The 23971-nt window shown below is 47.7% G+C and overlaps 1 protein-coding gene across 1 annotated transcript; it reads right to left on the reverse strand.

Moving 5' to 3' along the window:
- Nucleotides 1-2948: 2948 nt before the first annotated feature.
- Nucleotides 2949-23934, reverse strand: ANKRD35 (ankyrin repeat domain 35). Its single transcript, XM_043456760.1, has 16 exons — nucleotides 23802-23934; nucleotides 21150-21276; nucleotides 20574-20695; nucleotides 15010-15140; nucleotides 13871-13959; nucleotides 13432-13496; nucleotides 12545-12602; nucleotides 12282-12352; nucleotides 11869-11975; nucleotides 11053-11237; nucleotides 10370-10407; nucleotides 8202-10214; nucleotides 6405-6494; nucleotides 6111-6176; nucleotides 5223-5320; nucleotides 2949-4668 (listed from the first exon to the last, which is right to left on the reverse strand). The coding sequence occupies exons 1-15, from the start codon at nucleotides 23835-23837 to the stop codon at nucleotides 5261-5263; spliced, it is 3258 nt and encodes a 1085-aa protein (XP_043312695.1). The 5' UTR covers nucleotides 23838-23934; the 3' UTR covers nucleotides 2949-4668; nucleotides 5223-5260.
- Between the last annotated feature and the right edge of the window lie 37 nt (nucleotides 23935-23971).

Raw genomic sequence — 23971 nt, forward strand, 5'->3', positions numbered from 1 at the left:
ACGCTGCAAATAAGACGGTGTGGGCCAGAAATCCGATCGCTTAAAGAGGTACCTACTTACAGTGAGTCTCTCCCTACGGGAAAGAAAACATGAGCTGCTAAAATCCGAAGTGTACCTAAACCCTACCTCCACCTGTGGTCCCCTACTTCCTACCTCAAATACACAGACTGTCACCAGAGACTTAAGAGCTTTAATGTAGTTGAAGGTGAATGGAGGGGAGGTTTTCTTTTTTCTTTTTTTTAATTTTTTTATTAGTTGGAGGCTAATTACTTCACAACATTTCAGTGGGTTTTGTCATACATTGATATGAATCAGCCATAGATTTACACTTATTCCCCCATCCCGATCCCCCCTCCCACCTCCCTCTCCACCCGATTCCTCTGGGTCTTGAGGGGAGGTTTTCTTACCGAGTAAGGGCGCTTTTTCTGCCTCTCTGTGAACTGCCTACTCTCCTTCCTCCGAAGCCATAGACCTTCTCAACTAAGCTAATCACTCGCAGACAGTTCCCTTGAAAATATGAGAGCGGTTTACCCAAACTAGGTATTGGAAAAATACACAGCATTTTGTACTTAGTTGGTTGGGACCTAAGTGATAATGTCATTTTTTCAACAAATATTTGATTACTGTTCAAAGATTGTTAGGTGGTGAGGACATAAAATCCTTGCAGGAGTTTCCAGTCTAGCAGCAGCCAGATGGTTAAACCAATAATTGGCATACAGAAAGAGTACTTTAGTAAATAGTATGAATAATCCTCTCATTTTGCTTACTTTCAATATAACCCTTCCCATGAGACCCCAAAACTGTAAGATTGAAGCCAGCCTACCAACATCCCCCGGTACCTGCTGAACTGGACCCTGCCCAACTACTTTGTGGATTTTGTCCCTAGAGAGGATGCCTACCCTCTCCTGACATTCAGGTTCTTTCCTTGCTGCTCTGCTGCCAGCAGTAGTGGAACCTCAAGCTCAAATATTTGGTTCTAAACCCCACCTGCTCCCTCCAACACTTGAGTTTTCATCAAACCCTGAGCTCATTTTTTTGTTAAGTCCTCTATATCAAAGGAGGAGAAGGGGACAACAGAGGATGAGATGGTTGGATGGCATCACCGACTCAATGGACCTGAGTTTGAGCAAGCACCGGGAGATGGTGCAGGACATAGAAACCTGGCCTGCTGCAGTCCATGGGTTTGCAAAGAGTTGGACAGGACTGAGCAACCGAACAACAGCAACATATCAAAAGTTACTGTGGACTAGTTTATATCTTCTAGAATTTTCAGTGGTTTCAGGGGAAGAATAGGAAAGATTAAAAAAAAGAGAGATGGGGAAAGTCTTTGGAAGTGATGGGTATGTTCATCATCTTGATGGTGTGATGGTTTTATGGGTGTATGTGCTGTGCTTCGTCACTCAGTTGTGTCAGACTCTTTATGACCCCATGGACTACAGCCCACCAGGCTCCTCTGTCTATGGGGATTCTGCAGGCAAGAATACTGGAGTGGGTTGCCATGCCCTCCAGGGGATCTTCCCAGCCCATTGATCAAACCCAGGTCTCCTGAATTGCAGGTAGATTCTTTACTGTCTGAGCCACCAGGGAAGCCCAAGAATACTGGGGTGGATAGCCTATCCCTTCTCCAGGGCATCCTCCTGACCCAGGAATCGAACTGGGGTCTCCGGCATAGCAGGCGAATTCTTTACTGGCTGAGCTACCAGGGAAGCCCCTTATGACTTTATAATAAATATGTCAAAATTGATCAAACTGTACACTTTACATGCAGCTTATTGTATGTCAGTTATACCTCAGTAAAGCTGTAAAAATATAAAGGAAAAAAGTCAACCTCACCTTGATTGCTAGTAATTTAATAAAGGAGGGATCTCCTATAATAGTTAATTTGAATCCCCAAGAAAAAGTGGAAACGCTCTTCCGAGGAGGAGCTGCTCAGCAATGGACTTGAAGAGGTTGCTGGTAGTGTTGCAAGGAGAAGTCAATTCTGACTCCATGTTGGAACTGTTTCTTTGACTTGCTTTCCGTTGTTTTTGTTATTATAATCATATATAAAGCCCTACTTCAGAGAATTCTGCTTCTCTGCCTCACTGTTAAGCAAAAGTGCCTTTGCTCATAACCCTGTCCACATGTAGATTACAGGAAGAAAGAAATTAACACATCCCCTTGCCTGAGGCTTGCCATTCTAGGAGATATTTGCAACATTAATGGCCTTTTTTTTTACTTTGTTTCCTCACCTACTACCGCCCCCTATCTCTGATCCATAAAAGAACCTGGTATCCAGACCCAGGACAATATGGTTATTTTGAGATGTTGCCATCTTCTGGGTCAACCAGTTTTCCAAATAAAATTTGTTGCCTCAACATCTTGTCTCTGAGTCCTTGGCCTGCCATGCAGCAAGCAGAGTGAACTTGAACTCGCTAACAGTAGCAAGATCAGCAGCTCCAAGAGAAAGTTCCAAAAGCTATCCCAAGGAGACTAGAATGGACATTTCACTGATGGGGCATAACTCATGGAGATATTCCCCAACCCATCCCCTATATCTCAAGAAAAACAAATTCACAAGGGGAAAAAAGAAAGTTCATTGCAGTTTTAAGTTCTAGCATCCCTATAGGATAACATAGAACTAGGAAGCAGGGCTCCTGGGTCTGATCCTGCCTGCAAGCTCTCTCTATCCCCAGTGCCCGGCACTTAGTAGACCCTCTTCACATCAGTGTAATAAAGTTATGTGACCAAAGAATGAACTGCACATCAGGACCAAGTTTCAGATCAAGGGCATTCAAAAACATGGTGTGGGGTTCAAACCCCATCAGGGCTCACCAAGCTTCACCTCCTCTCATGCATACATCCCATCTGGAGAAGGAGAGAGAAGTGAAGCAGGAATAGTTAAGTCCCTACTGAAGTTCTACTAAAGAGACAGTCCAGGAGGAAAGACAGGAACATCAAGACTAGAGTTACTTTGAGAAAGAAAGATTTATTTATGAAATCAAGGAAAATGTCAGGGCTTGAGTTGTTGGGTAACAGTTTATGGGGTTGTATAAAGGGAGACTGCTTAGGAAAACCCATGGCTGGAGAAGTTTCTACTTCTGTGTTAATATTAACATCATTGACCATTCCCACAGCTCAGCCATCCTGGGATCAGGTTCCAGGAACCCCAGAGGAAGCCAAAGGCATGACTTCCATTACCAGAACTGTTTCCTGACTCGAACTTAGCAAAATGATCTCCCCTTCTCTGGACCCTTCTCTCAGCCATCTCTTCATTCTTCCCACCCCGCACTGCATATACAATAAGGAATGTTATATTCCTTTTCTATTCTGTGGTAACTCGAAGGGCAGGAAGGAAAAGAGAAGTTCTGTTCCCCTTAATAGAAATGACTTTGACCTTCTGATGCTCTTTTGGCAACTGCACCCTTCTTTTTCCCCATCCATTCCTCCTCTCTTCATTCTCCCAACCTTAAAGAAGTCCTGTGCCCATCCGCATAAACCCTGGAACTGACGTCATCTTGTCTAGGACCTAATCTACATAGCTGCCTTTTTCCTGGCCAAACCCTGGAGACAGGCTCTGCAGCCCTGCGTGGCCCCCCTGTCTTCCACGACAGCCCCTCCCCACCCTTCTCTCAGCCCAGTCAGTCTCTTGACTGCCAAACCGCTGCCGCCTGACCCAGCGTAACCCAGCAGGGGGCGGGCTGAGAGAAGGAATTGGGAGGGATCAGTGTGGGGGCCACCGTTCCAAATATTTGAGTAACCGACCGCCTCCCTCTCACCTAGCGGTCTGACTGGTGGAGGGGCGGGAAGGGGCGGAGACCCAGGGGAAGTGACCCAGAGATACATTTTTATCAGTCTGAGAACAGAACTGGAGGGAAGAAGCCAAAGCTGAGTATCCCTTTATCCCTTTTCCAGGAATCAGACTTTTCAACCCTCTTTGCACCTGGGGCAAAGGACAGTGACTTCATGAAATCAGGCACCTCAAATCTAGACACCTAGTTTAACATGATAGAATATCATATGCACATCCTGAAGAAAATCTAGGTCTCTTAATCTCTCCTTCTTAAAAAAGAGTGAAAAATAAATAAATAAATAAAAATAAAAAAGATAGTGGACTGAGGAGTCCCAAGGTAGAGAGAAAGATTAGAGCTGTTCAGTCAGTACAAAACAGATGTTAAGAGAAATGAGGAGTGTCGATATCCATTTTTACAGAGGGCTGTTTTTCCAACTGTGAGAATGCTGTTTTTCAAACTGGGTCTTGACTCATTAGTGGAGGTAACCAATATGTTTTGATGGAATATAGAATAGAATAGAAATAATAAGGGTAAATATTATTTCAGGTATGTACACACAGGACGTAAAATGTATTTCTTTGGATCATAATCAAAGTTTGAAAGCAGCTAATTTACAGGGCCATTTGTGATCAAAAAAGAATGAAAAGATTCCTTCCCCATGCCCCCTTTAGAAGAAACAATGACACCCAACACCATCCTGCCTCCCACTTTATTCTCCATAGAGCCGGCTTCCACCCACACCTCCTCTGATCTCATCCATGCTGATTCCAGGGTTCAGGTTCTCAGGTCTGGGGTCCATAATGTCAGGTGAAGCTCCACCCACACCAGCCCCAGTGGCCAACCCACCACCCACCACAGCCTGATGGAGCCTCTGCCAACCAGGATGCTCTGTTCCCTGAAAGAGGAAATTCAAGAATGAAATGCACACACTTCTATACCCTCAGTCTCCTCCCACTCATGCCAAGAGGCTAAAGATGATCCTCCCCTATCCAGACTAGAGAAGATAGCCAGCTGCATGGGGGTCGGGAGAAAGAGAGAGGATGACTACACTTTGAATGAGTGGTGGGGGAGTGAAGGAGATTCTGGAATCTATAGAATCCCACTCTAGGAAACAACCGTGCATCACTGTCCCACCATCACTCATCTTCTACTGGTTTCTCTCCGCCCCAGACCTTAGGAAAGTCACTCAACTCCTCCTTTCCATCTCTTATCCCATAAGTCAGACCCCTTCAGTCTATCTGCTCACTGACTCCTGACTCCACCCAGGCATTCCCCATATCATGTCTACTCAAGTGACCTCACCTCAAACAGTCTATGCCCCCACAAGATATGTCCCACTCTATCTCCCTAGTGTCAGTTATTACCCAGGGCAAAAGGAGACTCCAGTTTCCATCCTTAACCCCCTTTCTCCCAAGCTCCTTCCCTCATCATCCTGAGTCCATAACTCACAACAGAGAGATCCCATATTCTTCAGGGCATGGGTTGCCTCACTCCTGTATGCTGAGGATTCGCAGGAGGATATTATACACGTCCTGTTCCATGTAGCCCTGTAGGTGGCAGGAAAGAAACAAAAGGAGATGAACAAAACATGAGAGGGAGAGTTTCTGCAGTAGAATGCAACTTACTATGTGCCCTCACTTAATAGTACTTCTCCATAGCTGTTGCCTAATCTTTACAAGGAAGATAATGACATCGACTTTTCAGGACTGCTGTGAGGATTACAATTGTGAATACGGAGCAAAGCACCAGGTACAAAAATAAGTGTTCAATTCTTTGTAGTTATTATTAGTTCCTAATAAAGGAGCAAGCCACTCACCTGTTCGTCCTTGGTGAGGGATAAGCTGGCTCGGGAGGAAACTGAGAAAGGGCATGTTCTGTGTACTAAGTTGCTTCAGTTGTATCTGACTCTTGCGACCCCATGGACTGTAGCCTAACCAGGCTCCTCTGTCCATGGAATTCTCCAGGCAAGAATACTGGAGTGGGTTGCCATGTCCTCCTCCAGGGGATCTTCCCAACCCAGGGGTCAAGCCCTCGTCTCTTACACCTCCTGCGTTGGCAGGCAGGTTCTTTCCTACTAGCACCACCTGGGAAACACCCCAAGAAAGGGCACAGGGACAGGAAAAAGACTTTCAGTCAGTCAGGGAATTGGAAAGGAGGGGCAAACACCTCTTCCCTTCACATTCATACTCTTGATCTGCCTCATGAGGTCCAGAAACCTGACACTGGAACATTTAAAGTCCAGCTTTCTGAGAGATGACGTCGTTGCAGTTAAGAGAAGAGGCGCCAAATGCAATGCCCCCTGCCCAGCTCGCTGCCTCTACCTCCCCCCAGGCTCACCTGAGCAGCATTCAGCAGATGCTTCCTATAGGTAGAGATGATCTCTTCATGGGTCTTCTGGGAATCCTGGGAGTGAGTATCAGTGGGAGGTCATGTGACTCACCCTCCTCCCCCAAGCATGAGGAAAACAAAGGGAAGTGATCGGCTGTGGCAGGTGGGCTCCCTTGGCCCCTGAGCACCTCAGCCTAGACCACTGCCTGGCCTCTGGATCCCCAAAATCTCTCCCACAGATACATTACTGCCACTCTGCACCCTCCTCTCTAGCGGTGCCCATCTCCCGAGGACCAAACATACCTGCAGCTGTAGGGCAAGGCGAGCATTATCTCCCCGAACAGCTAGAACCTCCTCTGAAAGCTGCTCCAGCTTCTTCAACAATTCCTTGATCTGAGGCCAAAAGGAAACGGAATCAATGCGGCCCTGGTCATTTCCCACTCCAGGACCACTCAAAGTCAAGGTCTGTTGCCATTTATTGGGTATTTAATACCTGCCATGTGCTTTTACACACATTGTCTCATTTAATCCTCAAAACAACTCTTCTGTTCTAAGAAAAACAATACTTCTCTGAGGGAAGTATTATCATTCACGTTTTGTAGATAAGGAGCCGGAGTTAAGTAATTTGTCAAAATCACACAGCTAATAAGTGATGAAATCAAGATTTGATTTTGAATCAAGGTATCTCTGAATTCATGGCCCACACTCTTAGCTCCTTACTGAATACTGACCAACTTCTGGCTGCTGACCGCTGAAGGAAATGGAGATGAGTTTTTGTGGTTCGTGAGGCTGAGACACAAATGCAGTTAATCATAACCAGCTGTAATAGGAATGGCAGGAGTAGCTAACCTTTACTGGGTATTAGCCATTTGCCAAAAATTTTCTGAGTATTTTAAATGTAATATTTAATGAATCCTCATAATGACTGTTATTATCCTCATTTTATATATGAGAAAACTGAGGCTTAGATAACTCACACGAGGTCAATCAGTTCGGGGTTTTTGTTTGTTTTCTGTTTGGCCACTCATGGCATGCAGGATCCTACTTCCTAGACTAGGGGTTGAACCCGTGCCCCTTGCAGTGGAAGCTCCAGTTCTTAACCACTGGCCTGCCCAGGAAGCCCCTCAATCAGTTAGTTTTGAAATTGAAATTCAAATGCAGACAGTCTCAATTAAGAGCCACTACACTATTTTCTTTTGCTCATTTGTCTAATCATCTTCAACACCAACATAAAATTCCTTCTTTAATTAACCCAACCCAACACTGATTCCTATTCTATATAACATTCCTTCTACGTTTATGTACTTTATATTCTGTCAAATGTAACTCCCTATAGTTTTTAATCCTTCTAAATTTGATCATGTACACAAATTCTAATAAGTCTGAACTTATTGCACAAGTAGTTCTAGAATTACTAAATTCATTTGTAAATTGATTTTTTTAGAATTCATAAAAACATGTCTTTTAAAAATATATAGACTTATATTCACTTTTGGAGCAATCATTAGTAAACTCGAGTATCTAACACATTGGTTTTCAAATTTTTTCCTCTGCATGGCACCCTCTTTGCCAATGAAACTCTTTTGTAGAACCTACTCTGATTGAAATGAGAGGGGAGCTTCCGAACCCTGAGCCCCAAATTTTAATACCCAAGCTCCCTTCTCTCTTGAATTTATACCTTACTTCCAATTTTCAACCCCAAACCCCCTCAGACCCAGGAGAACATTGTGTGGTCCTTGCAACTGACTGGTGTTCTGCTTGGGCTATTAATCTGACTGGCCAAAGATGGTTTCAGGTCATACGTGCCTGCCAAGTCGCTTCAGTCGCGTCCGACTCTGCCACCCGTGGACTGTAGCTCGCCAGGCTCCTCTGTCTATGGAATTCTCCAGGCAAAACTACTGGAATGGGTTGCCATGCCTACCTCAAGGTGACCTTCCTGACTCAGGGATCGACCCCGTGTCTCCTGCGGCTCCTGAATTGCAGGCTGATTCGTTACCGCTGAGCCACCGGGGAAGGAAGACCCAGTTTCAGGGCCGCAGACCCTAAGCACGCAGAAACCGTCCCTGATACTCCCTTCGGCTGGCGGGCTGGCCTACTCACCTTGGCCTCCTTGTCCCGGCAAGCGCCGATGAGATGCTCCACCTTCTCTTTGAGCAGCTCCGCCGTCTTCTCGAACTGTTCCGAGCGTCCGCGCATCTCGCTGGCCTGGCGCTCGTGCTCCGCCGCGCGCGCGGCCAGGTCCCCGCTCCGGCGCCGCTCCTCGGCCGCCGCCTCCCGCAGCCGACCCATCTCCCGGCAGACAGTGTTATACTTCTCCAGCAGGGCCTTTAGCTCCTGGCCCCAAGCCTGGGCCTGGGCCACCAGGGAGCCCCGAGTTTTCTCGTGCTGCCGCAGGCTGGCCGCCTCCCGGGCCCTCAGCTCCTCCACTTCCTCGGTGGCTTGGTAGAGCAGATGCTTCAGCTTCCCTATCTCCTGGCTCTTCCCGCTCATCGTGGCCTGAACCGCCCGCAGCTCTTCCTCCAGCTTCCCCAGGTCTTGCTCCAGAGCCGCCACCTGAGGGGAAGCCGAGGCCTCCCCACAGCGAGGCTCGCCAGGGCGGGAAGGGGAGCCCCGCAGCTGCTGGTTTTCCTCCTCCAGCTGAGCCAGCCGCTGCTGGGCCTCGCGGTGCCTGGCCACCAAGGCACTGATGCAGGCCTGCAGCTCTTCCAGGGGCGCGGTGACTGTGCTCCGTGCACTCCCCTGGCCTACCAGGTCTGGGGGCAGGCAGTCCCACAGCCCCTGGAGGCCTCTGTTCTGGGAGGCCAGGCGCTTCCGCAGCTTCTCGGTGGCCTCCTTCTCCAGGGCCAGTTCATCTGTCAGCAGCCCCACGCTCCTCCGCAACTGCTGTAGCTGGACCTGCGCCTCCGGCCTGGGCACAAACTCCCGCTGTAGCCGCTGGCTCAGGGACTGCAGCTCCCCCTGCAACCGCTGCCGCTCCCGGCCCAGCTCCCCCAGCTCCTCCAGCAAGTTACTGTTGCTCAGTCTCAGGGCGGACACCTCCTTCTCCAGTTGTCCCCTGGCCTGGCCTCCTCCTGGCATCTGGTCCCCTCCAGGAGCCCCTAGAGGCTCTCCCCGGGCCCCAAGGACCCCTTTCTCCTTTTCTTCATCTTCTTGGGTGATGGTCCCTGGGACTGACTTGAGCGCTCCCTCTCTGGGCTCCTGGGCAGGGCCCTCGGATTTCATCTGCAATCCTGCTTTTGCTCGATCCAGTCTCACCAGCACCTGCTCCAACCTGGCTTCCATCTTCTCCCAGGCAGCTGCTGCAGCCTCAGCCCGGGGTGTCCCGAGAGCTCCCTCCAAGACGGGTCTTGATAAAGCCCCCCGGGCTGCATCCTTTTCTCGCCACACCGCAGCCAGCTCCTCCCTCAGCTGTAGCAGGAGCTGATTCATGGCTGCTGTGCCCACTGGCTCAGCCACTGTGCTTGTGGGTCCAGCCCCTGAAGCCTGGGGCCTCTCCTTCCGGCCAGCAAACAGCTGGTCAGTATGATCAGGGCGAAGGGCCTGCCCATCACTGTTGGTCAGTTGCTGTCCTGTGGTTTTCCTTACAGTCTCAGACTTTGGGCTCTGGGGTGGCTCCTGGTCTTCTGGTTGGGACTTTCCCTGGGCTTCATACTGGATCTCCCCTGGGACTGAATCCTCAGCCTTCTTGGAAGCTAATACTGGGTTGGCTGCCGCTGCAGCTGTAGCCTGCTGATGCTTCTTCAGCTCTTGTATGTGCTTAGCCAGCAGGTTGAGGGCACAACCCTGTTCCATGCCATCTCCTCCAGGCCGGAGACTAGAGCCCTGGTCCCCTGGAGCTCTGGGCTCTTGGGACAGGAGGAGCCCCAGCTCCCGAACCTGTTCTTGAATCTGTTTCTCCAGGCCCAGGTAAGCTGTAGCTTGAGCCTTGCACTCTTCCGTCTTTCGCAGCAGCTCCTGCTCCAACTGAGAAACTTTTCTTTTCTCCTCTTCATACTTCCACTTCCACTCCTCTGAACATGGATCCTCGTCCTCTTCTTCCTCCTGTTCCTCCTCAGGCTCTGCCCTCCACGGGCTCTTAGGTGGCGCACCCACCTGAGGCTCAGAGGGAGAGGCCTATGTAGAAAAAGGAACAGTGACGTCAACCCAGGCAGCTAGCCTTTCTTCTCTTAGACTGTCTCGATGCCCCAACGATCCCTGCCTGGGAGACATCCCAGCGGGAAAGACTGGGGTGGGTCAGAAGCAAAAGGAGTAGGTGCTTAGGGTCTTACCTGGGATGCAGGATCCAGGTGTTGAACTGGCCCCTGACCTACATTAAAAGACATGAGAGAAATGAGAGAGGAGACAGGGCCCACATGCTTTTAGCCCACACTCTGGCTTCAGACTTTCTCTGAAAGGAGTGGCCCCTCAGTGTTCATCCTTAACCACACGTGTCTTTCTGGTGCTAGAAGCCACCCCTATTTGATGGATCCCTAAGTAGCCAGCAATGTAGGTTCCCTGTCCCAGAGAGATGTCGGCTCATTTATTTCTTTCACTCACTTATGTATTGGACACTGTGCCAATAAGTACTGTTACAGTTAGAAACCAGGAGCCAATGGTGAGCAAGACAGAGGAGGTTATCTGAGGGGGTTACAGTATAGTAGGGGCAAGAGAAAGACTGACAATTGAATCACACAAATAGACGTACAATTACAACTCATAAATGCTGGCAATAGTGCTAGCCAGAGTTGCCTTCAGGGAGAGACAAGGGTGCATTAAAGAATTTTGTGACCTTGCTTTTGGGAAGTGGGAGGCATCTCATAGCAGAAGCAATAAATAAGTAAATTCTCCACTAAAGTGACAGTTATTTATCACATGGATTGTTTCCATGGAAACACATGGGAATCTAAGAAGCTTCTTTGATTCTCAGGCTATCAAGGAGCATCTTAGAGTCACAAAAGCAGATTGGCTTTACCCCCTCGGCCCTGCCGGTTCAGGGCCTGCCGCAGCAGCCTCCACAGGGTCCTGTCTTGTGTGCGTAGGGCATAATGCAAAGCATCATGCCCTGTGCTGTCCACTGCCCCCGCATCTGCTCCATGGCTCAGGAGCAGTTCAGCCACCTCAGCACTGCCTTTTTCACAGGCCAGGATCAGAGCCGATCTGTGGGGTAAGACAAATCTGAGCATAGGCTTTTCTCATGAAATCCTGGAGTCCTGGTTTCCAAAAACAAAAACAACAACAAAAAAATCCACTTGCAAGGCTAAGTGTGGTCAGGAGAACCAAAGACCGTTACCAGTAAGTGACAAAGCATTAGGCCAGAACAGAACTGTTCAGATGTCATTCTAGGAGCTGTGACATCAGAAAGCAGGGAGCCTATTTGAGGGGCTCCATTTTCCTCTGCTTTATATGTTGAGTTTCTATATAAGTTCTTTACTGGGTAGACAGATTCTATATCTTAGAACATAGTTTGAAAGCCAGTCAATTAAAATAGTGGTTCCAAGAGTATTAATTCTGCTTCCAGAGTCATCTATGCTAGAAGGATGGTGCCGGCAGCAGCAGAATAGGAAAGTATAAAGAATAAAGAAAACATTCTTAACTCACCAAGAGGAAAACAATGAAGCACAAGCAGGGCGCTTCTGAACCACCACTGGGAAGAAAGGCGGTTCCCAAGAAAACAGAGACCAATCTCCCCATCTCACACACACAAACACACACACACACACACTTTGCCCAGTGGCTCCTTTTTAGATTGTCAGGGTTGGGATTTGGGATGGGATGATAGAAGGCTCACTTGTCATTCTTGTCGGTGACATTAACCCGGGCACCTCTCTGCAGTAGCTGTGAGCAGATAGCTGCATGACCTCCCAGCGAGGCAATCATTAGGGGTGTACGTCCATCCTGCACAGATTGTGGGAACAGGGTTCATGAGGAGACAGGGGAACCAGGGCTTTGGCACAGTCCTACCAACTCCCTTATTCCCACACCTCTTCAGGAAAAGAACGCCAATTCTGGGGCTAAATACTCCTCCTCAGAGGGTTGAAAACTCTCCAGAAGATAAGCCTTAACCTTTCTGTGTGGAAAAGGAGGAGGGGCAGAGGGAGAAGGAAAAAGAGGTGGTACCACACAACCCCTGGTCATGGAACTTGGCTAATTAACTTCAAAGAAAGCAGCAGCCTCCCCATATAGGGCCCTGCCAACACTCACATTATCCAGGACGTCCAGGAAGGCTTCATGATCACACAAGAGGAGCACACTTGAGGCACAGCCAGAGGAGGCTATGGAGGGTTACAGGATGATTGGGTTCAGCAGAAGCAGGAAGGGCACCTCTCAGACCACAATGCAGTATCCTCTCCAAACCTTTCAGCAGTCAACTCTGGCCTCCCCTTGCCCCGCAAACATTATCCTCCCCTCCCTCCCCACCTTCTGGTCCCAGCAGCCCCGTTTCCCACTAGTCCCCTGGCACACACCTGCCCAGTGCAATGGACTACGATTTTCTGCATCTACAGCGTCTTCATTGGCACCATGCTGCAAACAGTCACAAAGGGAAGCAGCATGGAGCATGGTGTTAACACTGTCATCTCCCACCCTGTTGTATCTGTTGTAGAACCAGCTTTCATCGTACTATAGGGAGGGGCAGAGGGATCATGGCTATGGCCAACTACTAGGCAAGTCCAGTTTATTCCTTGCAGACGATAGGCAGTCTTGAATTTCAGCCCTGGTTCATAAACTTAGGGCCTAAGGAAAATCAGATTATAGGTAAATAAACACATTAAGGAAATAACACCTGAGTGCATGTCTGGTACTTTAGGATCATAAATGAGAATCTTGGAAAGAGCTAGGGAGAACAAAGCAGAATATCTGTTGGCACAATGGCATGGTTGAACCGGGCCTTTTGAAATTTGAGAAGCTTATTTCTGAACTGTCCACATGTCATTTCTCACATGTATATTTCTCTTTGTACTCCTAGACTACAAACTCCTCAAGAACAGACAGCAGACTTTGGGTTTAACATGAACACCTCTGCCATCCTTCCACCCGCCCATCATCACAGCAGTCAGTCTCTGCAGTGGCTCTGCCAATGGTGAAACTCGATACACGCATATTGACTGACTGGGTGTCAGTCCCTGACACTGCTGCTTTTTGATGTGCCCTGGAGGGCAACATTAAGCTGGGTGCCTGCACATAGCAAATATTAAATAAATACTGATGAATTAATGAATGAGAGATCACCAGCTCTCTTACTGGGGATGTGAGGGGTACATTTGACCAAATGTTGCTAGTGAGTACAAGACAGTCAGGAATCTCTGGGTCCAGTTCTTCCTTTCACAGGAGTAGTATCAGGGGTCTCTCTTACCTGCAGCAGGACCTTGACACATTGTGGCTGGCAAGAAATGGTGGCCAAGTGCAGGGCGGTGCTTCCTAGAAACAGAAAGAAGCAGGGAATGGGGGTAGGTGGCCCCACGGATGCTGATGACTCACAGGGAGGGAAGGCAAGAGACGCACAGATAATCAGAGGGAGATTAGAGAGAGAAACTCTCAGCCACATGGGGCCAGAAATTCCTGTTCCCCAAGTGCCTGGTACCCACAGTGGAGGTGGGAGTGAGAGTGAGGTAGGCCCTCACTTGCAAGGAGGGGAACCCCTGAAAGCAGGCTGGCTGGGACTTACAAGGAGAGAAGCAGGGGGGACCACAGTTTGAACACCCAGCAGGGCCCAGCACTGCCCCACCCCGCCCCCTCACTGCTGCTATAAAGGGAAAAGCAAGTAGCATGATCCAGTGCTCAGTCTAACTCACCGTCCTCATTCTTGCTGTTGATGTCAGCCCCATTGGCAAGTAGTATAGTCAGACATTCTGTCAGGCCTTTGGAGGCGGCCAGATGAAACCTGCCAGAGGCAAGGCCAGGAGGCAGAAAGATAAAGGGGCCTCATAAAGATGAGGAATAGTTTTACTCAGTCAGTCATGTCCAATTCTCTATGACCCCATGTACTATAGCCTGTCAGCTCCTCTGTCCATGGGATACTCCAGGCATGAATACTGGAGTGGGTTGCCATTCGTTTCTCCAGGGGATCTTCCCCACCTGGGAGAATCTTCTAAGCCCTGTTTGCTATGCTCCATCACCCCAAAGCCAATTCCAAAGGCAGAAAGGGAAGTTCCCTTAGCCTGACTTTCTGAGAAAGAGAAGCCTATGTAAATAGCCTACTATTATAACGTCAGAGGAGGCTAGAAGCAAAGTAGAAAGAAGAGCTATGGGTCTTAAGCAATCTGAGTATCTCAGGGTGTCCAGGGTACACATAATTACCTGTCCCTCTGAGCCCAATACCCTTAGCAGACTGGAAATGTCACAGAAAGAGTGGGCCAGAGCAGAGGGCTAGACATTTGCAGGCTGACTTGGGCAGAGACAAGGAATAACATCCCTCTTGTACTAATCACCTCTTCCAGCCACATGATGCTCATGGCCACCACTGTACTCCTAGTTTCTCAAGCACATACCCTCTGACTTGTGCAATGAAGAAATACCCTACTTAGTGTATGTTTCAGTTTTCCATTTGTTTCATGGCTTTATTCCTTTCTCGGTCGGTTTTGCTGATGTGGGTCATGTGGTGTAAGGACCTCAAGGACAATCTCTCCTTCTCTCACTGTGTGCAGCATTAGAGAAGTAGTGAAGATTTATTGATATACTTGCTAATGAAGACAAAAAAGGGCTCTGAAGTTATAGATGTTTCCTAGTCTTACATCATATCCAGGCTTGAAGTTTTTAAAGAGAACCGCATACCAAGGGGGGAAAAGAAATGGCAACCCACTCCAGTATTCCCTGGGAAATCCCATGGACAGAAGAGCCTGGAGGGCTACCGTCCACAGGGTCGCAAAGGGTCAGACACGACTTAGCAACTGAACATGATACACATACCAAGGTGGGGATCAAGAGGACTTACGGGGACTGGCCGTTCGAGTCTAGCTTAGTGGGTCGGGCAGATTTCCTGGAGGCCAGGGCAGCCACGCGTCCCACGTCCCCCCGCTGCACCGCCTCCAGCAGCTTCTGATCACGGCGGTTCCATCTCTCCACCTGGACCAGAGAAACACATTGTGAGAATATAAGAGGTGGGGGTAGAGCCAAGGAAGAAAAAAGATGATGAGGAGGCCAAGCAAGGGAAAAGGGACATCCCTGAAGTCCTTTCAGTGTTCTACAAGTCACTCACCCTAGGTCACTGAATGCTTGCTTCATAGTTGGGCCAGTTCAACATTCACCAATGCACATGCCACTTGGGACTACTGCCAGTTATTGCCTGCTCTGCACCAAAAGAGGCTTGGACTACTGAATTAAAAATCATTGTTTGAGTCCTGAATGCTAGTGTTTCAAATATCTTTTTTTTAAATCAGCACTGTGATTATTTGTAGGCGCACAACCTCCCAGCAGTCCTAGCCTTGACTCCTTCCCTTTTGGTCGTTAGGTCTTGCTGGAGCAAACTGAACCAAACTGACCATCCCAGACTTGGGTTCACCTTGCCTCTCAACCCCCTCTGCTGCTCTGTTTTTTGTTCTCAGATATTTGAGAAATCAAGGCACCTAGCTTTGGGTCACAGTTAGGAGTCTAAGTACCTAGCCATACCATCTCTACCCACTGGCTTTGGGGTGCAAAATTTGGAGGAGAAGCACAGAGTTTCCATTTTCCCTTCTCATACCCAGGCCCTTTGGCTAGTCCCTCTTCCCCTTCCCTGGCAACACCAACCAAAAGGCCAAGATAGGTCTCCAGCTAGGCTGGAGGAGGCAGAAGAGACAGCTTCCCTCCTCCACCCTGCCCTCCCTCCTCATTTTCCTGGCAGAGAGCAGCTGTTCCAGACAAGATCCACACCTGGGCATACATTGTTCTACTGTGCCAGCTTGACTTTTTCAGGTGGTAGGGTAATTACAATAATTGAAGTATTACAGGGCATGAAAGAGCTGTGTAAAAGTACCCAGAGCCGAAAGCCTAGAAAAGCCTTGTTTGCTCCAGAGAAGAGAAAGGAAAGGATGGAAGGATACAGAAATCTGTGGAATGGTGAAAAGAGCCCTAGGCAAATACTTGTCAGCAGGCCTAAGTTCAGGGCCTGGTTCGACCACTTCCTCAGCTATGTGACCTAGAGTAAGCCATTGAACACCTCTAACCTGTTTCCTCATCTATAAAATGTGGAAACTAATTACTACTTCATCATGTTGTATGAAATGAGCTAATGTATATAAAATCTGTTTGTAAACTGTAAAAAGCATTACAAGCGTATGGCATCCTTATAAAAAAAAAAAACAGGAAGTGGTGGGGGATTGGTGGTGGCACATTGCATTTTACGAGGTGTAATTGAAACAAGAAAGAAGCTATAGGAGGAGGTGGGGAAAAATAGAGTCTCTGGAAGCCAGCTCATTTTCAAATACTGTTTACATAGCCAGGGCAAATTATTAATCAAGAACAGGAAAGATTTTAAATGCCTACACCATAAAATTATCTAAGGTAAATGGTTCCTGAGGTAACACTCCTGAGGTAATTCCTCGTAGCCCTTTTAAGAGTTATTTCAATTAACCTTTCAACGTTCCCGGAAAGTAGTTAGGGCTGATATTATTTTATCTAGTTGACAGAAAAGAAACTGAAGTGCACTGAGGTTAGATAACTGTCCAGGGGCACACCACAGAATAGTGGTAAAATTGAGATTAGAACCCAGGCCACTGGATGCCCTATCTTAGTTCTCACCACCAGGTCATATTAATACTGAGCTATGGAAGGTTTATTTATTTTCAAATAAACAGTCTAAGACCGCCTCCAGAGTAAAGCCACCCACGTTCAGACACTAATCCCTGCAAGAGGAAGAGTCTCCAAACAGGTTAATTCTCAAAGGACAAAATAAGCAAAATGACTGCTCAACAGACTGAGATGTAATAACACATTATCCAATGTCCCCTGGGGGCTACATCACCCTCAGAAAAGGCAGAGAGCTAGAACTACACCTCCACCACAGGACACCACCATTAGCTGACCTCAATCTGAAGTTCTCTGTTTAAAATTATGATTCTAACACTTTTTATCCTTGTGAACTGAGGCATGTAACAACTTCTCTGAACCACAGTTTCCTAATAAAATAACACTATATAAAGCACCTAGCTCTGTCACATAGGAGGTACACAATAAACATTAGTTCTAATCACTATCCTTCTCAAACTTGCTGGGCACATTCTGGATATTCCTGGGTTCAGAATTCTCCATCCAGGGGAGTGGGAGGAAGGGTTCTTGCTCCTACTGGCCAATAGTCAAGCTGTATAGATGGTAACGGTATTTCTTAGCAATGTAGATAATTCTCTTTCCAGCTAGATAGTTTTAAAATCTACCTCATTTACTTTCTATAATCTTGTTATACCAAGAAGAATTTAAAATAGGTAGAAATTCTTCATGGCCAAACCTCTGCAGAGCTAGGGTGAAGAACAACAGAGGGGGACCTCCCTGGCTGTCCAGTGGTTAAGACTCAGCATTTCCAGCAGGGGGCATAGGTTCAATCCCTGCTTGGGGAAGCAAGATCCCATATGGCTGCATGGTGTGGCAAAAAAAAAAAAAAAAAAAAACCAACAAAACACAGAAGGATGCTTCTGAATCTGAATTCCAAGATCTAGTCTATTTTTCATCCCAGCACCTTGGGAAAGAGGCACTGAATAACCATCACAGCCTCAAGGGAGCAATCACCAAATTAATTAGCAAACTCAAAAACAAGGATAAGCTTTGTATTTCTGTAGCCAAGACTAGGGATGCCTTTGTAGAAGTAATTGCAGCCTCTTCTTATCTCTGGCTGTGTGCCCATGAGCATCCTATGAAGACGAAATATGCCAACAGTAGAGAGAATGGCTACCACTGTATAGGATGGGTAAATGGAAATGGTTTTGCTGCCCTGTAGAAACCAGGAGTTGACTCTCAATTTTTAAAACACAGTTGAGGGAATTCCCTGTTGGTCCAGTGGCTGAGACTCTCTGCTCCCAAAGCAGGGGCCCAGGTTTGACCCCTGGTCAGGGAACTAGATCCCACATGACAATGAAGAGTTCACATGCCCGAACTAAAGAACCTGCATACCGCAACGAAGATCAAAGATTCCATATGCTGCAATGAAGACTCGATGCAGCCAAATAAGTAAATAAATAGTTTTTTAAAAAATAACAAAATGCAATTGACATTTCTCTAACCTGATTCAGTGCCTACTGTTCAAAGCTATTTCCTGGTTTACTTCTACATAAGCAGAGTAAGCTAACATAGAAGACACTCCTTGGGACTAAAACAAAATGAGATCATAGGAGTTAAGTTTTTGTTTGTTTCTTAAACTTCCTATATGTATTCTGGATGACTTAGATTAATTTTTAAATGATCACTGATCCTTCAGTTCTCATCTCAGTCTGAGAGTACAGTGAACCCAGGGGTTGGAGAGAGGATGGAAAGGGGCAATCTTCTGCCATGACTAGGAAGCTAGGCTTTGGGAGTGGTCAGGAAGGCTGTGACACTACTTCTCTGACAAACTGGTTCAGAGTGGTTAGCCACCCAGGGAGTGGAGGAATTTATCATGAGAAGTGTGGGGAAGTTTCATGAGGAAACAATTTACAGCTTAAACTAGTCTATTTTCAATCTTATTGGATCCCTACCCTGACTGAGGAAACAGTTTTCTTTCCAGCTAAGCAGTTCTAAATCCATCTAATTTGCTACCTATAATCCTGTTGTACTAAGAAGAGTTTAGAATGGGTAGAAATTCTTTATGGCCAAACCTCTGTAGAGCTGGGACGAAGAAGGACAGAGGGATGCTTTCCAATTTCAATATTCACCCCATTGTTCACCCCAGCTCCCTGAAAAGGAGGCATGGACCAACAACTGGAGAATCAGGAAGAATGAAACAGTTTCCCCATTCCTAAGGAGCAGGCAGACTCCACAAACCTGAAAGGGAAGGGCAATGTGGAGGACTTTCAGTAACTAAAGAAGAGTCCATGTGAATGAGAAAATCATCATGAGTTAAGACACTCTGGGTTGCCTCAGTTTCTGGTACCTTTAATAGCCATTCAATAATGTCTTTTGATTGGTTGATTAATGCATGGAAACTAATGGGGAAGCAAACATAAGTGGGATGAGGACAGGCTTCAACAGAGTACCTACTCTTGCCTCATAGCTTGCTTTCAGATTTCTGTGACCTGCTCATGCAGAAGCTGAGCATTTCTCATGTTTGCTCAATGAGTGACAGCACTAAGTCAAGTTAGGCTAAGCAATGTTACTACAGGTAGCTGGCCACATTACTTCTAAATGAGCCACCATCTCAGTGTCCACAGAAAATTTCGTCCCCTGATAGGAGGTCTGTCTATAAGAGATCTTCAGAAAAGAAGCACCTATACCCTCCCTTGGCCACTCGCTTCTGTAGACTTTCTCCCTATGTCCTGTTCTGGGAGAACCTCGGGAGCAGATTGACTTCTAGGAACTCTCAGAGTGAATCCACTTTATCCTCTTCTTCTCTTACCATCACCGTTCCCCAGCTGACTCAAAGGAAGAAGAGTAAGAGCCCTAAACAACTGGGTGAGGGTTTAGTATGAAGGAAGGTTCTGGGGAGAAGCAGGCAAAAGGCCTTGACTGACCCAAGAACCCGTCTGATGACCAGGCACCGCAGTGAACTGGCCAGAGTGGAATCTGCAGGCACTTTACCCATTCCTTGGGGAGCAGCCAGGCAACTGTGCCTCCTCTGGCAGTGCCTGTCAGTGTGGCCAGACTGGACTGCAAGATTAACCCACAGAGAGCAGGTAGGAAGAGATCGGGGAGTTGAACCACCACTGGGCAGAGATGGGCAGAGGTTGAAGAGGGAGAACAAGAGAAGGCCGCTGCTGTGGGAATCCCAACTGGAAAGAGGTTTGGAGTGGTGTTGTCTGAGAGCCAGTGGTGGCGATGAGAGAGTGGGAGTGGAAGTGGTATGGGGTGAGATGGGGACAAGGACAGAGGACACTATGAAGGAGGGCTAGAGAAGGCACGGGGCTGCAGGTACTTGTGGGACTGAGAGCAAGGATAGGACCATAGAGGAGGTCGTGAGGATAGGGCAGGGCTGGGAAATGAAGCGTGGGGCAGTACGTGGGAGATAGAAAGGAGAGTGGGGCTGAGCCCAGGCTGGGGATAGGACAGACGCCTGATGGTAGTTCAGTACTGGGAAACAGGATAGAAGTAGAAAACAGCGCCTTTACGAGAGAACCAGGGGCTCCAGGGAACGTATCAGAAGCTGGGGTGTAGATTCTAGGACAAGAAAGGGTCAAGGGAAAGAACCTTGGGGAGGGCAGAGGTTAGGAAGGCAAGTCAAGGCTAAGGTACAGGGTCTTGAGGAAGGCAGGGCTGGAGGGCTGCACTACGGAGTGGAAGAGCTAGAAAGACGGATAGAGATAAAAGGCCATGATGCGTGGAGTCAGGACTCAGGACTCTGTCACCACAGGGCTTGGACCCCAGCCCCATGCCCAGCCTCCCAGACATTTTAGCACATACCGCCACCTGTGAGCTGGAGCAGGAGAAGATGCGCTTCATGGCCGGGGCCAGGGCCACCGGGGGAACGGGGACGCGCGGAGAGCCGGGCCACAGGTTCCTGAACCCACAGGACTCGGCTGCAGCTGTGTTAGAGAGCTGTCAAATGCAGAACGGGATCCGCCCCAGACCCGCCCCAAGACCTACCGTGTTCAATCAGAGACTAGAACCCGAGGGCTGGGCTTAAAACTCCGCCCCTCACCCACCCCTGCTCGGCCGCTGCGGAGGCAGAAGTCCTGCAGTCTCCGCCCGAGAAGTGGGCTTGGTCTCAAACCCCGCTCTCCCGTGCCGAACCCGCTCCCAGCTCTGACTTGCTCAATCCCAAAAGGGACGCCACCGGCTCCGGCTAAAACTCCTCCCCTGGCTCCGCCCCTCCCCGCAGCTCCACGCTGCGGTCCCGCCCTCGAACCCTGCCTCGGGCCCGCCCCTCCGAACACCAACACAAGGTTCTCCGCGTCTGCTCGATCTTAGCAACTGTCGCATTTAACCGCTCGTGACGACGATCTGATTCTATCCAGAGACCTATACCAACTTAGTTACCTTTGCTTCCTCTCTCCATTCCGCAGCCCAAACCCCAGGCACAAAAAAGGGTTTGAAGAGAGCGTTTTGGAAACGGCAGGAGATCGTGGTACCGAGTCAAGGACGGAGCAGGATGACCCACCGCAACCTGAAGAAGGGGGACCAGGTTTAATATTCTAACACATCTCTAAATTAGAAAAAGGCATAGGGAGAGGAAGGTTTTCTTTTTGTTTTTTAGCATCCCTTTCCACAAAACTGGGCTTCCCTGATAGCTCAGACGGTAAAGCGTCTGCCTACAATGCGGGAGAACCAGGTTCGATCCCTGGGTCGGGAAGATCTCCTGGAAAAGGAAATGGCAACCCACTCCAGTATTCTTGCCTGGAAAACCCCATGGACTGAGGATCCTGGTAGGCTACAGTCCATGGGGTCGCAAAGAGTCAGACACGACTGAGCGACTTCACTTCACTTCCACAAAAACTCACAAAACTGTCTTCACTATTTCCACTGCCCTTTAAATTCACATTCTCAGCAGTTCATGCTTGGTCAGTTGCAGCCAGTCTACCTGTCTCTTCTCCTTCATCCAAAGAGAGCACACTCAAGTGCATATGAAAGCCTACAGATTAAAGTTGAGTTCTCAGTGTGATGTACAAGGTTATTAGGAGCCGCACCCTACCTTCTCGAGTCTCATCTCTCACTACTTTCACAAAGAGCCTAATGTTGAGGCTGTTCTAATCTAGGACAGTTCCCTTTCCAACTGGTGATTAATCCTCCCTGGAATATCTCCTCTCACACTTGGTGGTCCTTCACACTTGGTGGCCCCTCAAGACACAAAAAATTTTTTTCTGTAAACTTTTAAAGTCCTGCCAACCCCACCTTAAAAAAGTATGCCTCTTGTATGTGACACACTTCTTGTGTGCGACTATTGTCTAGCAACCAGCTCTCTGTATTTGCCATTTGTTTACATGCTTTTTTCCCCTACTAGACTGGGCTCGTTGATGGTAGAAGTTGCATTTTATATTATTCCCATTGCCTAGCACATATTAGGTGCTTAACGTCTTATAAGTGAATGAACAAAATAATGAATGAAGGAACAAAGGAGCAACAATGAGAAGAAAGCAACACCTTTCTGTGTGTCTGAGGCAAGCCTGTTGTTCTACAGTTGCTTCTCAAACTGGCTGTGCTTCAAAGGAAGAGGTAACAGGCTTATAGAAGAATAGATTGGGGTTAGAGGAAGTCCCATCCCGGAGCTGAGCATTAGAGAGGAGAGGGATCTCTAGGTGGAAAAAAATATTAATCATGTGGAGAGAGAATGAGATGAACCAGTCTTTGAGAATATCCATCTCCCTTTGTGGGCTGACTCGGGATAAGAAGGGGGAATCTGGCAACATAACCATGGCCTCAGTCCCTGACCCAGAAACAGTGTGCTCCATAAAGGTTGATGAAATGATAGCCTATGTGCTGAGGGCCACCATGGATCCTCCAGCTACAAAATAACACCAGCTTGCCACAGAATGGTTGTCCCTGCCTAATAAGCTAGAAAGGCCACTATTCTCAAGGTTAGGCAACAAAGACAGAGACGTGGTCTCTAGAAGCCCATTGCTGAAGCACCCATGTCCCTTGAGGATAATAGGAGAACCCTGGGTGTGTAAAGAAATCTAATCAATCAGATTTCTACCTTTAGAGCCTTAAGTTAATCACCTAATTATCATCTTTCTGGGCCTGAGGGCTTATATCAAAGGGGATGAGGCATAGGGTAAGATTTAGTGGCAGGAGATAATAACACATAGGAAAACAAATCTTGAGAGTCTGTGAAGAGCAGGCAAGTCACCAGATCATGAGCATCACTTGGTGCTTCAGTATACCTCCTCAGTCCTCACAGTGCAGGTTATATAGGGTAGGTTTTCTTATAACAAATTATTTTTATAATAGTAGTTACCATTTATTGAGTACTTACTATATGTTCACTTTACTTCAATTACCTCATTTAGTCCTCACAATCCTAATACATTTATTTTTAAATATTTGGCTGAGCGGTGTCTTAACTGTCACTTGCAGGATCTTCAATCCTCATAGCAGCATGTGGGATCTTTACTTGTAGCATGTAGGATCTAGTTCCCTGACCAGGGACTGAACCCTGGCTCCCTGCAATGCGAGCATGCAATCTTAACCACTGAACCACCAGGGAAGTCTGAACCTTAATAAGTTTAAAGTCAAGAAAGTCAAGACTTAGAGAAGTTAAATCTGTTCAATGTCCAACAGGTTTTATGTGGTATGTTGTTTAGTTGATAAATCATGTCCAACTCTTTTGCAACCTCATGTTCTGTAACCCGCCAGGCTCCTCTATCCATGGGATTTCTCAGGCAAGAATACTGGAGTGGGTTGCCATTTCCTTCTCCAGGGGATCATCCTGAACCAGGCATTGAGCCCGCACCTCCTGCATTCGCAGATGAGTTCTTTGCCACTGAGCCACCAGGGAAGCCCTTCAAGTGGTATAGCTTAAACTCAAGTCTGTCTTCATTCTTAACCACTGTTCTACACAGCCTCTTAATCTGAACTTCAGGGTAGTGATGGCTTGCCCAAGGCCATATAGCTCATAAATGGCAGACCTGGAATTTCAATCTAGGCCTATGTGCTTACCAAATCAAACCTACACATTTTACACACTATGCTTACGTAAACAGGTGAGGATTGCAGGAGGCTAGGGCACATCTCCAGTAGGAGGGTCACAGAATCACTTCAAATCCTTCATAACTTCATCTTCCAGGGACTCAACTGTATAGGGTCTCAGGTGAATCAAGGCTCCACCTCTCACAATTTTGAGCAGTCTATATCCCAGGGAACTC

The sequence above is a fragment of the Cervus canadensis genome, chromosome 2 (assembly GCF_019320065.1).
Source record: "Cervus canadensis isolate Bull #8, Minnesota chromosome 2, ASM1932006v1, whole genome shotgun sequence".
Lineage (NCBI taxonomy): Eukaryota > Metazoa > Chordata > Mammalia > Artiodactyla > Cervidae > Cervus > Cervus canadensis.